This window comes from Giraffa tippelskirchi, chromosome 4, assembly GCF_054371585.1.
Source record: "Giraffa tippelskirchi isolate mGirTip1 chromosome 4, T2T-mGirTip1v1.2.pri, whole genome shotgun sequence".
Taxonomy (NCBI): Eukaryota; Metazoa; Chordata; class Mammalia; order Artiodactyla; family Giraffidae; genus Giraffa; species Giraffa tippelskirchi.
The window spans coordinates 170,967,643-170,984,838 of record NC_137278.1 but is presented as its reverse complement, the minus strand read 5'-3'; the positions used below and the strand labels follow the sequence as shown (position 1 = coordinate 170,984,838).

The following is a 17,196-nucleotide window of genomic DNA, read 5'->3' as shown; positions in this document are numbered from 1 at the left end:
CAAAACCTAGATGCCTCTTCTGGGATCCACCTAAGATAAAGTAATGAGTACTTTCGTTTTTGTAAATTAAGTTTAGTTTCTCATTTCTTTTGTGTCTGGACTTGACTATAAAATTACATGCCTTGGAAGGAACCAGAGAAAAGGAGACTTATATTTTTAGCTAAGAATTGCTCAGTCTTTTAACAGAATGCTTTTATATACAGAAATTAGCTTTATTGAACTTTTTCTGAAACAATAATAGAAAAACTGAGAAGTTTTTAGACATAAGTAATAGTTACATGTAAAACAGTATTTAACCAAATGGCTGCAAGACAAAAAGCATCTCTTTATCGCCATGTCTTATTTTTTATGAGAATATTGGACCCGGGTTTGAGAATATACCCCTTTAAAAACAAAATGAATACTTTTGCTGCCATACCTGTTTCTTCCCTGCCTACCAATAGCCTACCTTTTTAGCTTGCCTGGGTAGTATGATTTCTGTGTTCCAGAAAGTAGTTGCTTCTTTGTTGTTGACTACTTTCCTTTTTTCTCCTTTGACCTGCATATTCTGAATTTGGCTTTTATGAAATGAATTTATTTCGTTAACAGGCATATACATACATATTTATTTAAATTATTTCATGTGATTTTTTTTTAAACCTTCCTTTTACCTGCTACTCCTTTGTACATACATAAAGTCACCTGTACTTAATTTTCTATGATTAACTGAAATAAAGATAGACTATCCTTTTGAAAATGTTCAATTAGGATATATGATGAAAATGGTACCCCTACCAAAAAAATTAACTAATGTACTCAAATACAATCTAAAAAATGATTATACAGATATGCATAGCTTTACTGATCCTCCAGATTTCACCAGTCATGACAAAGTATTAATACAAACAATAAGAAGATAATGTATGGCAGGAGCAGCCATATATCCTATTTTATACCTAGTTGTTCTAGCTTATACCTGTTATTTTAGCATAATTGTTAATGTCCCCTTTCTCCCTCAAAGTGTCTTAGTTTGAACAGTAAATTATATTTTCACTCTCCTCATAGATCCTTTAAGTAACAATTTTTAAAAAGCACCCTTTAAAAAAATCATTATAAAAGGAAAACATGATGTTTAATGAGAAGGGGGCCATACATAGTTCATTAAAGAGAATATTCACAATATTCTCATGTAGTTCCTTCCAGTCATTTTTCTTAACATAGAATCTTTTTTTTTTCACTTCTTTTTATTTTGTATTGGAGTACAGCCAATTAACAATGTTGTGATAGTTTCAGGTGAACAGTGAAGGGACTCAGCCATACATATACATGTATCCATTCTCCCCCAAACCCACCTCCCATTCAGGCTGCCACATAACACTGAGCAGAGTTTCCTGTGCTATACAGTAGGTTCTTGGTGGTTAGCCATTTTAAATATAGCAATCTCACATAGAATCTTAAACAGAACTCTTAAAAAGTGGTCACCTGATTCAACAACCAATACTCTTAACCTTATACTGTCTGCTAGACACTTTCAATGACTGAGCAGTTTTTCAAAAGTTTCTTCCATTGTTAAAATTCAGACCTTCCACAATCCTGTTCACCATCACCCAGCCCTATAGCAATTCATTTGTGATAATTATCAAGCTTATTTTAAAAGGAATACACAGATTCTAATATTTAGATTTTCCATAGAGTTTTGTCAACATACTTTTAAGTACAGTTGTCACTTTTGAAGGGACATGTCTTACAAATACTGACTGTGTAGAAGCTCTGTACTTCCTCAGACAGTGTCAATTGTTAAGTCCACTAAAGGACTGCAAAATAGAGCACAGCAACAATTATTGAGATTTCTAGTGGATTTTTAGTTAATGTGTTCTCATTACTTCTCTCAGGTGGCTTTCTGGAATGATGGGAATCTGGGTTTTGGTTAAGCTATAGTTTAGACTGGAGTTTGGGAAGATAAAATGTCTATTCCCATTCATCAGACACAAGAAGTGTGCTGTAATTTCTCTCCTATTTCCCTGGCTCTTGATTTTATGCAAAGGGAAATTATTTATTTCTAAATATGGTCGAAAGACTGTCTTTGAAATTGCACTAAGTAGGCCTTTGTGATTCTTGGTAAACTTTGATGGGTAATGCTGAAATGAAATGTTTTCATTATATTTAAAACTGAATTAACAGTGCATGTAATTCCAAAAGTCTTAGTTTATTTTCTTTTGTTACCATTTTATGGGTTTTAGTTTTATTTTTCTTTTATTTATTTTTTAATTTCTGTGTTCTGGCCATACCCAGGAGAACCATCTGCTTTTGATTTCTCCCTTAAAAGTTACATGGTAAATTTTCTTTCTCATTCTTCTGAGATGGAAAAATTCAAAGATTATACAATTTTAAGATATTTTTACAATGCTCATCCTATTGGCTTGTTATTTATTGCAGTCTGAGGCCAGACTAAAAAGGTGACAGTTATTCGGCTCCTGTGTGCCCTTGATGACAAATGGATGTCAAGGCAGATAATAAAATTTTTGTCACACTCTGTCGAAGTTTTAACCACAACCATACACCTGATAAATACAGCATCTCTTAATTTCCAAAAGACAGCTAAGCTGGCTGGTAAATCATGAATGTAACACTGATATGTTTAAATTATTAACATAGAAGAACTTTGGGAGCCAAGAACCTTAGGTAAGAGTATTGTCCAGTGCAGTGGCCATACTGACCATTCCACATGTGGCAAGTCTAAATTGAGGATGTGCTTTAAGTATAAAATAGATGCCAATTTCAAAGACTTAGATCAAAAAAAGAATCTTAAACATCTCACTAATAGTGGTTTTATAATGATGCCATGTTACAATTATGTCATATATACTGGCTTAAATAAAATACATTATTGAAATTCATTTCACATATTTTTACTTTACTGTAGCTAGAAGAAAATTTGAAATTATATATGTGGCTTATGTTACAGTTCTATCAGATAGTGCTGGTATAGGCAAATGTGTCAACATAAATTTTTTAATTAAAAATAAAAGTTTACTTTTTGCTTTCCTGTTCTTGATCTTCTTACATACCTGAAATAGTTACTCTTGTTAAGAGTCTGTGACTATTCGGAGAGTTATTACATTTTCCTATTTGATAAATGTATGATCATTTTGAAGCTCTTCTGAGGAAACCATTGGGTTTAGATATGATTGTATGCATTTTTTTTTTCAAAGCAAGAGATCCAAATGACCAGACTTAATATGAATTAGATTTCTAAGAATAAAGAGACATTAAGCATAATTTCTTGGAAGCGAGTTTTACTGTTAGTAACTTTATTATAAGTCTGTGAATATCCTTAGCTCAATTCCTGACACATTTTCAAAAATGGGTAAATTTTATTAAAGAAGCAGTACTTTAAATTTTTTTCAAACTTTGAGTTAATATTCATAAAACCAAATTGTAAATGTGACAGATAAGCAGGCAGGAAGCTGAGTTAATGGAAAATCACCTGTTTGAAATTTCCACTCAAGACAAAAGTACTTAAAAACAGTACTCCAGAAATGCTGGTGATGCTTCTCCCCTGCCTTATCACAGACCTTAATCCTGAGAGGTGTATCCTAATTTCCTAGTGCTTCTAAACAAATTATCACAAACACAGTGGCTTAATACCACACAGATTAATTATCTTGCAGTTTCAGAGATCGGAAGTCCAAAGAGGGTCTCACTAGGCTAAAATCAAGGTGTCAGCGGCTGTGCTCCTTCAGGTGGCGCTAACCGATGGATGCTCCACTGCCTGTTTTGGTCAGCTTCTGGAGGCAGCCCACATTCCTTGGCCTGTAAGCCCCCCATGCACCTTTAAAGTCAGCAATGGCCAGCCCAGCCTTTCGATTCTAACTCTCTTCTTTTCCTCTTTCACTTGTAAGCACCCTTGCGATTATTTCGGGCTCACCTGGATAATCCGTGATCATCTCCCTATCTCAGGGTCATTAATTTAATCATATCTGCAAAACCCCTTCTGCCCTGTAAGGGAACACATTCACAGGGGATTAGGACATGGACAGCTGGGGGGCTGTTTCTCTGCCTGACATAAGGTCTGTTTACCTTTGAAGGAAAGAAAGAAATCCTCTTACCTCTGTGTTTCTTATCAGGAAGTCCCAAAGTTATCAACAAAGCCTTCTTCCTCCTCTTACTCTAGTAAATATTCCTGTAAAGATGGCTTCATTTTTAAGTCTTTGGTATCTTAATTAGAATTTCCTTTAGTTTCTAAGTACCTTTCCTTATAAAACATTTTTGAAACATTTAAAAGTGAAATTTTGTTCCAGAATACTAAAGTCATATTGAAAAAAATCTTATACCTGCAGGCTTCAATGTTAAATTTTGTCATTTGCTGACCATGAGCTGCCAATGCTTATGATACCATGCAGCCACTGTGTCACAGATGGCCCATCAACACATTACAGAAAGGAGGATCACAGAACACATTTAACAGTTAGATTTGAAAGCAGAAATTAGAACTATGGGACTAATGTAGTTGAGTCAATGGAATTCAGAACTTAGATTTCAAAGCGTAATTTCTAATTTACTCACCATTAGCTGTAGAAAAAAGCTACACAGAAGGAAGAGGACCTTGCTGTTGCTCTGGACTTTGTTGATGCTTGAGTCCTTAACCTCAGGTTGACTCCATGTCTTTACTTCAAAAGGAGACCAACAGGTTAATCCTTTCTACCCATAGGTGTATTTAAAAGACAAGTCTGTATGTATGTATGTGGGTATATAGATACAGATAGTCAATGCTAGAATTAAAAACTTAGGTGCTAGCTTTTATATAATCTGCTGTCCAATTGCTAATTTATAGTTCACTAACTTAACCGAAGGTATCAAATGAATGTATGACGCTGTGACAATCAGTTGGAATACAGCTTATAGTACTTCTACAATGTGATACAAAACCTCATCGCAATCTGCAACCTTTTTTAAAAGGTTTGACTTTCCTATTGGAGGGCTCTCCAGGATTGGAGAACTGGTTCTGCCTTAATCAGATGCTAGTGTGACAGATGGAATAATTAATTAGTAGCTTGCCCTTGTACAACTTGAGTTGTCAAAGTGTCTATAACATCTTGATATCAAAATTTGTTTCTGAAAATGAGTTTCCATTGATATTTTCAACACATACATATTTTAAAGGAACATTTTTAATTAAAATTACCCATAGTATTACATCCGAAGCTACATATTTTTTACAAAAAAATTCTTTTCAGCTTGGCATTTCACTTTCTAGATAGCCAGATTGAAGGTGGAGGTAATCCATTGGAATCCTCCACGGATTGCTACCCAATTGTATAATCATTTAGATGTTGAGTCATCAGATCCTTCGGAATGATGGAATTGCTTTTATAAAATCTTATCGAGCAGTGCACATTGTTGGCCATCTCAGTTAAGAATATGCGTCACATATATAGGAGTGCTCATGGATTAAGCAGCAAAGTAGAACTTCAGTAAAAATAAAGGGTTCAGGTTATCCTACAATGGAATATTCAAAGAATGCTAGAGGGACAGTGAAGCTGTTGAGAAATGAGGACAGCCTCCGAAAATTCTAAGAAGTTACCACTCTACAGATGTAAATAGCTTGAGAAATTGTTGTAGTTGCTGAGTAGAGAGACAAGGACAAAGCACCTAGAATGAAGCTGATGTAGTGCTTTTTGAAATAGTCCTGCAGTATATAGTAAATCCTGCTGGTGTTGAAATTGGTAGTAGGATGATGACTCAGACTGGCTTTTCAGATACAGTGTAAACAAAGGAAGTAAAGGAAATGGCATCCAACTCCAGTAGTCTTGCCTGGGGAATCGCATGAACCGAGGAACCTGGCGGCTGTAGTCCATAGGATCGCAGAGTCAGACACGACTGAAGCGACAGCACACGCGCGTACACACAAAGGAGTAAAGTGGGTTAGCTCCCTGGTCTCCTGTGTGTTCTGCTTAATGAATTAAAGCTTCATGGTTTGTTTGTTTTCCTGCATCTACGGTGGACAAATAAATTAATCCTAACTCAGTAGCAACTATATTGCCGTTCTATGGTATTCTTTCCTGTTGAATAGTATGCAGTTCATGTCACTAACTAGATCTCACTCCCACTGTCTTCTGACTATTCCTTTTCTCTCTACATATGGAAAAAAACAAACACATTGAGTAGGCTTTAACAGATGTATAATTTAGGCAGATCTGGATAAGCAATTTCTGAACTCCAGCTGAACATATTCTTACTCTTGTGTCAATCTGTTCATTTAAAATTCACATTGAAGAAAAGTTATAATTGGCCACTGCCTAATGGTCTTTTCATTTGCTTAGACGAACATGAGTGCTCTCCTCTCCCACACCCAGTACCCGCGAATCAAACATCCACACTATGTCTTAAATTATCCCGTTCCCAGAGCAATTGATGGTGCTGTAAAGCCATAGGCCAAGTGAAGCTAAAATGGTTAGACCTCCTAACAAGTTCATTATATGAAGCTGGCACCCAGATATCAAGCTTCATATAGAAGTTGCTAAGGAATAATAGATTTGATTATTTTTTAGTATTAGATAAAGGGACATCTACATTAACAGCATGAAATGAGAAAGAAAGGATTATTTTTAAATGTTGAGATTCTTGGTTGACTAGTTTGACCCGAGTAACTCTATACCTCAGTTTTGGTCTGGCCTCACATGCTTTTTGTTTTATTTCATTATTGTTATTATTGTTGTTAATCACATTATTACTATTATCACTACTACTATAGTTCTTTATCCTTTTATTGGATTTCATTTCCCTTTACAAAATATGCATGGACCAACAATGTGACTTTGGGAGAGTATTGCTGCGTTGTTGCTGATGTCGGTTTCATACTGTGATATTTTTTTTTCTATTTACCGAGAGATGAGTACTTCAATATAACGATATGCATGTTTTCCCCCCTTCTCCCGCTGCATGCAGGGATTCGGGTTCGTAACTTTCGAGAATAGTGCTGATGCAGACAGGGCCAGGGAGAAATTACACGGCACCGTGGTAGAGGGCCGTAAAATCGAGGTGCATGTCTTCAATAATTCAACTTCTGGTTTATATTTTTATTTCTCTTTTTATGTATTGCCTCACTTATTTCACATTTGGAACCCTGTCTTGTTTGTGGTGTGTGTTTGTGTCTCTGTGTCCTTCACTTTCTTGCACTAAAATGCTGTAAAAGTAACACTTCTATCCCCCCCCCCATTTTTTGGTTGTTTTGGGGTTTTCCTTTCAATTTACCTGTGTGCGAATGTATATGTATTTGATTTCATTTACTTTTTTCCTCTGAAATGTTCATCCTTCTACTCTTGATTTTTTTCCTTTGCTTCGGTTTGCGAGACTCTGAAGTCCTGTAATCAGGCCAAAATAAAGCTAACGTTGAAAACGCCTAAAAACTGTCCAGTTTAGAAATGTGTCCTGTAATGAATCAAGGGGCCAGCCAGTATCCTCTCTCTCTTGGGAGTCCAGTTTGCCTCCACCTGCATGTAATAAGTAAGGAATAAAAGATCGTAGAGGTTGGGAGGTGGGGAGGAAAGAATCCAAAACTCACGTGGTTTTTAAATATATTTAATATCCAGAATTTCAGCAATTACTGGATAAAATTCTCCAGCAGAGGGTTGGGTGGCCACCTGTAGCAGGTACTAAAACTGAGACTGAGTTGGCCACCTGGTGCTCCCTGGCCCTTTTCATCACGTGGTGAAGGTTAACTGGCTCCTTTCCCCTTTCCCAGTTTTTAAAAGTATGAAATATAAAAGCCACCATTTTGAGTAAGATGTCTGCATATTTTGCTTTTTTTCCCCCCTTCCCTTTCCAATGGTTTAGCATTTAGGGCCCTTCACTTGACTCACTCTTTCCATGGTAACTATACACAATGCTGGCGATGGTGCCCGTTGGCGGTAAGTGAAACCAAAGCACTAGAGAAGAAGCTTTTTAAAAATGTAATTACAAACAAATAAGAAAGAAAAAGTCCATCTGCCATCTCACATTAACACTACAAAATGTGATTTGACTTGTTCCTCTTCCTTTTCCTTTCCCCCTTTTATTTTCAATGCTGTTGAGTAATGCCGCCTGGACTCTGGATGTACATATTGTTTTGTAGCCGTCTGAGCTGTTTGAGTACTGACGTCATGGTGATTTTTTTCCCCTTGCACATCTTACTCAGAGTTACTGAACTCCAGTTTGGCTGGTTTTATTAATGCACTTCCTGCCCCTACTTCCTTTCCTCCTTGTCCTCTTTCCCAGACCTCTGTTTGTAGCTATGACTGTCCCTTCTTTGCCCTTGACAGCTCTCTCTCCTGCCTGTGACAGCCTTCCTGACTTTCTCTCTTTTCTTCCCTTGCTTTTTTTGTTCTCCTGACCCACGCTCTCTTCCTATCCTCCGCCCTAGTCCTTCCCGCCCCTTCTCTGTTCTGTGCAGCTATTGGTCTCTTTGCTGACTGGTGGTTTCTGATTGGTTCTGACCATTTTTCCTTTCAGTGCTTGGGTGCTTTCTGCTCTAGCAGCTAGTGGAAGCTCTTGCCCCATTCTAATCCTTGTCTGTGAGAGCCTCGCTCTTCACTTTCTCCCGTCTCTCCAAAATTGATTGTTTTTTTCTTTCTTTTATTTGTGTGTGTGTGTTTTTTAACTGCATGCTCTCAGTCTCATCATTGTTGTATCCCATTCTTTCTTTTTCAATGTGAAATGTTGATATGATTTTGTGGGCAAACTAGAGTAAATGAAGTTTCAAGCTCTTTTTCTCACATAGGAAGGTGATCACTATACAAATCTTAAAAAAACACAAAACATTTTTGGTTCCAACTCCACCTAAAATTGGTGGAGTTTTTGGTAGCATATTTATCGCTATTCAAATTTAAATATAAATCCCCAGAGTGAAATAAAACATTTTGTATAATTTTTATTTTTTATAATTCTTTTAAAAAATTGGTCTGTTTGTATGTGCCTGACAACATAGTATATAACCAGGTTCTGTGGTAAGGCTCTACCCTCCTTGCAAGAACTTTGAAGCTGATTCTGACACTGAACTGACTACAGGGTCCTGGCTTCTAAGCTCCATTCATCTTTTCTTCATCAGCACCATCTTTATAATACCTACTTACCTTAGCACTGAGAATGCTTTAATTATGCAGTTCTGTAATGAGGGTAGAGAGTACCATAAAACAAAAGAAACATAAAGCTTTTTTTTTCAATTCTTCTAAGTGCCTGATTTAACAGCCTTCTGAAAACTTTCTTAAATGAGTAGGGCACATAATCTAGAAAATTCAAAATAGTCCTAAAGCCTGTCAACACAGGAATCTAAGTTCCTATACATTTTTAGTGACCTCAAACAGTAAAATTTTATACTGGCATGTAAACGATGATAAACATGAGAACAGATCAGATCCACCGATTTTTTTCTCCTATCTTCCTGTAAATCTGTTTCCTGAACCAATGTAGCAAGCCTCTGTTTTATTAATGAACTTCAAAGTTCACATGCAAACAGGGCTCTTTCCAATTTTTTCCATATTTTCTTCAGTGCAGAGACTTCTCTGTTAAAAGATCTCCAAAGAACTTGCAAATGTACTTTTTCTTTGGAGTCCTGGATGGTAAAGTTGCCCTAGTTTTCCATTTGAAGACCAAGAAACTGTATTTTACTCTTGTTAGCCTCATTTAATGAACACTTTAATTAAAATACTATATATTAATATTTTATATTGCTATATTAATTATTTAAATAAATTATCTCTGAAATTTGCATTGTAAACTGAATATTTTGTTATTGAATGAGCACCTCCATGTTCCCTAACGTGGTTTCCTTCCTCCCTGCCCCTCCTTTCTACTTTGTACCTGTAGGTAAATAATGCTACAGCACGTGTAATGACCAATAAGAAGATGGTCACACCATATGCAAATGGTAAGAGGTTACGAATCATCTTCAGAAAAATGTCACTTATGTCATTTATTCTTGTATAGGTATATGAACTTTTCACAAACTTCAAAGACTTTCTTGATTTCGGTCTTCAATTTTTTTCATGTACATTGAAGTATTTTTTTTTACCTGGCAGAGTTAATTTTTATAAATTACCTTTTTAGTTTTTTTAGTTATTACAGTCTTAGTCTCAGTAAAATCCATGTTATATAGTGTGAACATGTCAATTTGAGATTTCTGCTCAAAACCTTCTTTTAGCTGCTGTAGTTCTTTGTAATATGTTAGGCTTGTTCAAGATCCTACTTATCTGAACATGAGTGGAATAATTCTTGACCTCTTGTTCTCCTTTTAGAGGAATGCTCTAGAGGTAATAGCCACGGGGTGTGTGTGTGTGTAAAAATAAAAATATTTTCTATTTGATGGTTACATGTTATGTAGTGAGTTTTATAAATGTTTCTCATTAAGGGGGAATTTTTCTGTAAATATTTTGTCTAACAAAAACAGAACTTTTGCTTTGGTTGTCAAATTTAATCTAGATTCATGTTGCCTGAGTAAGACAGGATATAATTTTAAACTATAGTACAAGAGTGGTTTTGTACACTGTGTTCCACAGGACCATCTTTGGGGGGAAAAGAAAACTGAGTGGACTGGATCTTGAGGCCCATGGCTCTACTTTGAAGAACCTCTTTCACTGTTGTATATTTTAGAGTTCTGCATGAGATTTTATCTTGAGTATAAAGAAGAGTTTCTCCCTCTATTGCTGGAGTATGACAGTATGTGCTGGTAATGTCTTAAGTCAAGTAGGAGTGTATTAGTTGGCCTTCAATAAATATGTGTAGCTCAGCTTTTCAAATAGAGTATAGCATAATTTGCATTTATTAGCACAACTTGCATTTTCCTTAGTCATTTTACTAGTGGTGTATCTTGAGATACCATCACCTTCCAAGTTACCTTTGTTTTCTTCTTTTCACTGCTTCACAAAAACAAGTTTTTGCAATTTTGATTTTTAAAAAATCAAATTTAAACAAAATAAAGAGAGGCAAGTATGTCGGATTTCCTTTAGATCCAGTGGGACAGACAGAACTACTGACTGGAATTGAGAAGACAGGAATTCACCTGCTCAATCTGTCTCTTCATTTTACTCTGTGACAGTGGGCCAGTTTCCTAACCCGTTTCTGTTTTCACCTCTATCAAGTGGCAACCAGAATTTTAGCACCACCAGGCTCTTCTTTAGAAGTCATCAAAATCCAGCCGTCTTAGCTTATTCTTTAGGAAGTAAAGTCCAGGGAAATATAGTATTGATACTTGCTCATTGTCCCAGAAGTGGTGCCTATTTTATTTATCACTCTCTTTCAGTTTTGTGGAAATCAAGTGATATAAACACCTGTAAAAATACATTGTAAAGTGTACAAAACTAAACATATTCAAGCTTTTGTTGACAATATTCCATTATTATCATGTGCATCCATTATATGCATTTAAAGGTAGTGCTTAAGTAGTAGTGCCACTGATAGGAAAGGAAAAGTTCATTTTTTAATATTATTATAAATCACTACTCAAGCCTACTGGAGGCAGACTTTAGAAACCTGCAGCTGCTGTGTTAGAGATTCTGCAAAGAGCATGCTAGGTGCCTTCTGGTGAATTCTCAGCATGTTCTTATTGGCTTTGAGTTACCTGACTTGTCTAATAATGCAGAACATTTGTGCTTTTACAACTCCAGTAGGATTTGAAGACAAATTTTGAAATTTTCATGCAGAATGATGAAGAGGCATGTCTGTAAGCACATAAAATAATGAATGGGCAATTGGAATGATTCCAAATGAATGGGTTTTCTCTTGAGTAATGTCTTTGCTTATAGTCATTTAAATCTGGTGATTGGCCTTTTCATCTTTCTAGTCACATATTTATAGAGTAGCAGTGACACAATGTTATAAAAGAATTAAACCAAAGAGCCAATCTTTCAGAAAAATAAAATGGCTTATTTATTTATAAAAATTTTATAAAGTGATAAAATTCAAGAAATATTTATTAAGATTTTTCATGTGGAATGCTACTCTATCAGTGGGCAATAGAACTTTTCTTTTTTTTAACCACTTACCATATTCCTATAAATATAAAAAAGGGAATGTAGAAATTAAAGTGACATCAAACCTAATGTTGTTTAGAAATACTTAAAATGTTTATACTAATGTTCTGTAGTGGTCTTGTATTCTTTAGCTCAAAAATCTGATTAATGTAAATATGCTTCTTACAAATTAAAATCTCAGAAGACATGCACCAAAGTTAGGAACATACCTTAAATTTTATCATTGATGTCTCTCTTTGGTGACTTGGTTAACTCCATTGAAATCCCAATGGGAAATCCCAATGAAAGAAGATTTCCTTTTACCCAGAATACCATTCAGTTCAGTTCAGCCGCTCAGTCGTGTCCGACTCTTTGCGACCCCATGAGTTGCAGCACGCCAGGCCTCCCTGTCCATCACCAACTCCCGGAGTCCACCCAAACCCATGTCCATCGAGTCAGTGATGCCATCCAACCATCTCATCCTCTGTCGTCCCCTTCTCCTCCTGCCCCCAGTCCTACCCAGCATTAGGGTCTTTTCCAATGAGTCACCTCTTCGCATGAGGTGGCCAAAGTATTGGAGTTTCAGCTTCAACATCAGTCCTTCCAATGAACACCCAGGATTGATGTCCTTTAGGATGGATTGATTGGATCTCCTTGCAGTCCAAGGGACTCTCAAGAGTCTTCTCCAACACCACAGTTCAAAAGCATCAATTCTGCAGCACTCAGCTTTCTTCACCGTCCAACTCTCACATCCATACATGACCACTGGAAAAACCATAGCCTTGACTAGACGGACTTCTGTTGGCAAAGTAATGTCTTTGCTTTTAAATATGCTATCTAGGTTGGCCATAACCTTCCTTCCAAGGAGTAAGTGTCTTTTAATTTCATGGCTGCAGTCACCATCAGCAGTGATTTTGGAGCCCCAAAAAATCAAGTCTGACACTGTTTCCACCATTAGCATGGTATAAATGAACATGGAGTTCAGAGGTCCAAGTCAGATTTGAATTCAGTCAAAGGATACTGTTTTATAATAAAACAGCTAGAGTAGTAAACAATGTCAAGATGATATAGAAGACAGTGCAGCACAGTGGGATACCGAATTACATATATTGTGCCTTTTTCCCTTCTTCTAAACAAGGACTAGGTCATTTAGCAGTTCTGTGAAAGACAGTATATAAAACCCCCAGGATTTATTTGTATTTCTTTTTCCTTCTTTCATTTCCTCTCCATCTTCCTGCCTTCCTCCCTCCCAATTTTTTTCTCACCTCATCTTTCCCCCACCCCTTCTCCCTCTGCCAAATCTTCATTATCCCTTCACTGTGCTAGTCCTGCTTGAAGAGGGTCAAGTCCAGAAGTGTCATCACCCTCTCATGTAAACCCCTACCAGCATCCTAAAGAGAAGATGGTACCAGGCAAAAATGAATCCAGAGCATCTGAAGCCCTCCTTTACCTTCTGTCTGTTCCTCATGTAGTCTTAAACATTTGCTCACTGTCCTCTCTTCCATTTCAGGTTGGAAATTAAGCCCAGTAGTTGGAGCTGTATACGGCCCTGAGTTGTATGCAGGTAGTATTTAAGTTAATTTTTCCATTTGTGCTATTTACATATATATGTATATATATATATAATCTATTGTTTTTCACTTTCCTACTCCTTGGTAATCTTTTTGCACCTTTTCATTTCCTAAATGCACTCAGCATCCAGCTTCCAAGCCGATGTGTCCCTAGGCAACGACGCAGCTGTGCCCCTGTCAGGAAGAGGGGGCATCAACACTTACATTCCTTTAATCAGTAAGTAGCCTATGTTGACCTGGCATGGAGTTTGACTGTTGTGAGTCAACAGTGATGTATTGGTCTTTTTGTCCCCCCAAATTCACATAACTGAAAAGGAGGCATTCACGAGAGAGTTAAATGCTATCATTAATGCCCTGTCCTATGCTAGAATCTTATTAGCCTGTGCTCAGATCTTTTTGATCAAATGTTAAGATGGCCACAAAGCATAAATAGTCAGAAAAGGTAGAAGAGGATGAGGACATGTAAAGAAAATTTTAGTTCTGCACTTTGTAATGAAGCGAACAAGGGATTATTGGTGGAACGTGTTGTATATGCTATCTGCAAGTCAGCTCTGGTCCCTTGAGTAGAATACCACTCCAACGCCACTCGAGTTTTATTGATTATTCTCAGCTCTGTTGGTATCTCTAAAGTCATTTTGACCTGAGCTATTTAGCTCCAGCAAGAGATATAATTAAACAGAGTTCAGTGGATATGGAATCAATGTCCCCGCATGCTTTCCAGGGGATAGCACACTTAAAACAGGCCCTTAGAGAATGTCTACCTCTTTAAAGGACACAGGGCTGCAGGGGAGAGGCAGTTTCCTTTTCACCTCTCATTTCTGGATTGAAATGTGTTAGATAGAGAGTAAGGTGGACTCATGACATGTCTGAAGACTATTTAGTATGCCTTGGAATGTGGCGGCGTGTCAAACCACAAAGGATATTCTTATGAAAAATAATTATTTAAATGGATGTAATAACATCTGGAAATAAGATCGATAACCAGTCAGTGAAAACGTTTATATCAAACAACTTAAACTGCCTGTAGGAATGAAAAGTCTCGTCTCCATTATGGCAGCAGTTCTCAAGAGCTTCTTGACCCATTTCTTGTCAGCTTGCATTGTAAGGCCAAAATTGGGAAGGAACAAAGAAAACTCATGATTTGTGATGAATGAGGCATGGTGTCAATGAGTTATGGCATATCACATATTTCCATTTCTTTTTGAGAAAAGTGATGTGGAGGTATCTTTTCATCTTTCCTGTAATTGTTGCAAAGCAGGTTGTGATGGTACATGTGCTGCTGAATGCAAGTTGACATTTCTGTCATATTTTGGGTCTCCCTTTAGTTCCTGGCTTCCCTTACCCTACTGCAGCCACCACGGCGGCCGCTTTCAGAGGAGCCCACCTGAGGGGCAGAGGGCGGACGGTATATGGCGCAGTCCGAGCGGTACCTCCAGCAGCCATTCCCGCCTATCCAGGGTAAGCAGTAGATTCCCAAATAAGCAACTGGATAAAACCAGAATATCATGGCCCTCTTATAACTTCTGGGATGTTGCCGTGCCACATAGTAGAGATTCTTTGAATATTTGCAAATTAATAGATTAGATGGCAAGAACCATACCATTGTCAGAATGTAACAGAATATCAATGCATTATATAAATCTTCATCTTGGCCACCTTAAGCCCTCACAGTAGTGGCTTAAGACAGTAGCCAGAACTGTCTTGTGTTCACTAGCAGTGTGTTGGCATGGAGTTCACTCAGCATCGCACGAACTTGGATTAACACTCCTGCAGAGAACCAAACTAGGAGCTCAAGATCGTAGTGCGAGACTGCGTCTGCTGAGCTCACCCCTCACCACCACCCTTGCTGGGGCTGAGGCTCTCACATGTGCCCTCCGTGTGGTTTCACTGCCTGGGTGGTGAGCAGCAGAGCTAGTTACCCACAATGGATTTGCTTTCTTTGTAGGAGACGGATTAAAAGAGGTTAATTCAAAGATGAACCAAGTCCAATTGAATCAAGGGAGAAAGGGAGAAGTAGGAAGAATTAAACTACAGTTGGCTTCTGAATGATGGTAAAACAACTAATGGAGCTGAGCATCCTTCACCCTTTGATTTTTGTATGGAGGGTGTCTCATGCAGTGGAATGATTCCATAGCAACAAATAAATCCTTTGTTACTGAATGGGGGAGAAGGAGTGAAGATGGCAGGTTTTGATTTCCATTGTTTCTCAAGGTCAGCCTACAATGTATATTTTTATATAAAGAGTGGACTTTTATAAGTTAGTTGTATCAGGACTTTCTTTCTTCAAAGATGTGACGTTTGTGTTCCTCATCTTTTTTCTGCCTGTGACAGGTTTTTTTCCCCATACACTTACTGAAGAATAAACAGTGGCAGAGCAGCCTATTCATTGCTGCTTAGTTAAAATGTAAAGGGAAAGAACCTCCTTTGTAGGTCCTTTTCTGACAGCAAAATTGACTGTGAGATGTACTAATTTAGTGGTCAGCCATAGACCAAAGGGACATGCCATTCAGGGTCCTGAATTACACAGAGTTAAAGCATTTTTATCAGACAAGACAAATATGGGTGTTGAAATTGGCAGGCTCCAGAAGCCACTGGAAGGGAACTACTTTAGAAATAAACCTTTATTTGCAGTTTATAGATGTTTAAATCCCATGCATTCCATCATCTCCATCTTCTGCCATTACTTACTTTTAATTTTATCCTTTTTTCCCTCTCAACTTGACCTTTGACCTTCAACCTCTGACATCTCCTTTTAAAGAAGTGACTAAAGATTCAATGTTGTTTCATCAAGAAATATTCAAGTAAAACATAAAACTGAGCCTTGGATGTTCTACACACTAGGAAAATTGTTTACAAAGCGTCTTCCATTTCAATCCAAAAGATTGTACTGTCGTGTTTGCAAAGAGATACTGCTCACCAGAAACATGGGACTGTATTTTGTAATATTCCTGAGTTACTTTATCGAGTGGTTGAATTCATTCCTATTCAATACAGGTCATTTCAGTATATTGGCCAAAGTTGAAAACCCATTCTCTACCAAGTCTGTGTCAAGTATATATTTGCTCAAAGATATATTACCTTTATATCTAATCACATCAATTTCTGTGCATTACATTGAACACTAATTTCCCATGTTTTATTTTTTATTAACTAAACCACCTGTTTACATGGAAGATGGCAAGGAATAAGTCCAGTATTTTATGGGGAATGGCCTAAAATTGCTTTTTAGCTTAGTAAACTAATTTCATCATTAATCATTGTGTTCTAGTCTCCTCGTGGCATTTGATATAGGGAATATTGGAATTCTTCTAGAATTTAGGTGAATATTCCCAATGAGTAATACAGTTTAGCATAAAATTTACTCATGTTTTTAATGCCACCACTCTTCTCTATAGAAGAAATATTTTCAGTCTTTGCCTATTTCCCCTTACTAAAATAGTTGAAGGTTAATTAGTCACCACTTGGCATCAATGCTTTGGCATTTTATCAGCCTTCTCATTATGAACAAGTCTCTTTTTTACTAAAATGCAATTGAGAGGCAGATTATTTTCTAACCTCAGATTTTAGCTGCAATTGGAGACTGAAAATGGACAGAATTTACCTAAATGACCTCAGAGATGAGTTTGATTTGCCTATTTTGTAACACAGAGGCACAGAATAAT

The 17,196-nt window shown here is 37.1% G+C and overlaps 1 protein-coding gene across 50 annotated transcripts in view; it reads left to right on the top strand.

Annotated features, from left to right (window-relative positions):
• RBFOX2 (RNA binding fox-1 homolog 2) overlaps positions 1-17,196 on the top strand; it is a 289,290-nt gene that overhangs the window by 253,325 nt on the left and 18,769 nt on the right. For 44 of the 50 annotated variants that reach the window (XR_014083844.1, XM_081597018.1, XM_081597017.1 and 41 more), the window contains 5 exons: positions 6,928-7,020; positions 9,823-9,883; positions 13,474-13,527; positions 13,659-13,751; positions 14,860-14,992. Coding sequence is in view for 49 of the 50 variants with exons in the window: in XM_081597018.1 (XP_081453144.1) it covers positions 6,928-7,020; positions 9,823-9,883; positions 13,474-13,527; positions 13,659-13,751; positions 14,860-14,992 (434 nt within the window). In the remaining variant the exon portion in view is untranslated. Of the gene's footprint in view, positions 1-6,927; positions 7,021-9,822; positions 9,884-13,473; positions 13,528-13,658; positions 13,752-14,859; positions 14,993-15,479; positions 15,586-17,196 lie in introns of those variants that run through there. The other 6 variants (XM_081597021.1, XM_081597023.1, XM_081597024.1 and 3 more) reach the window with 2 other exon arrangements.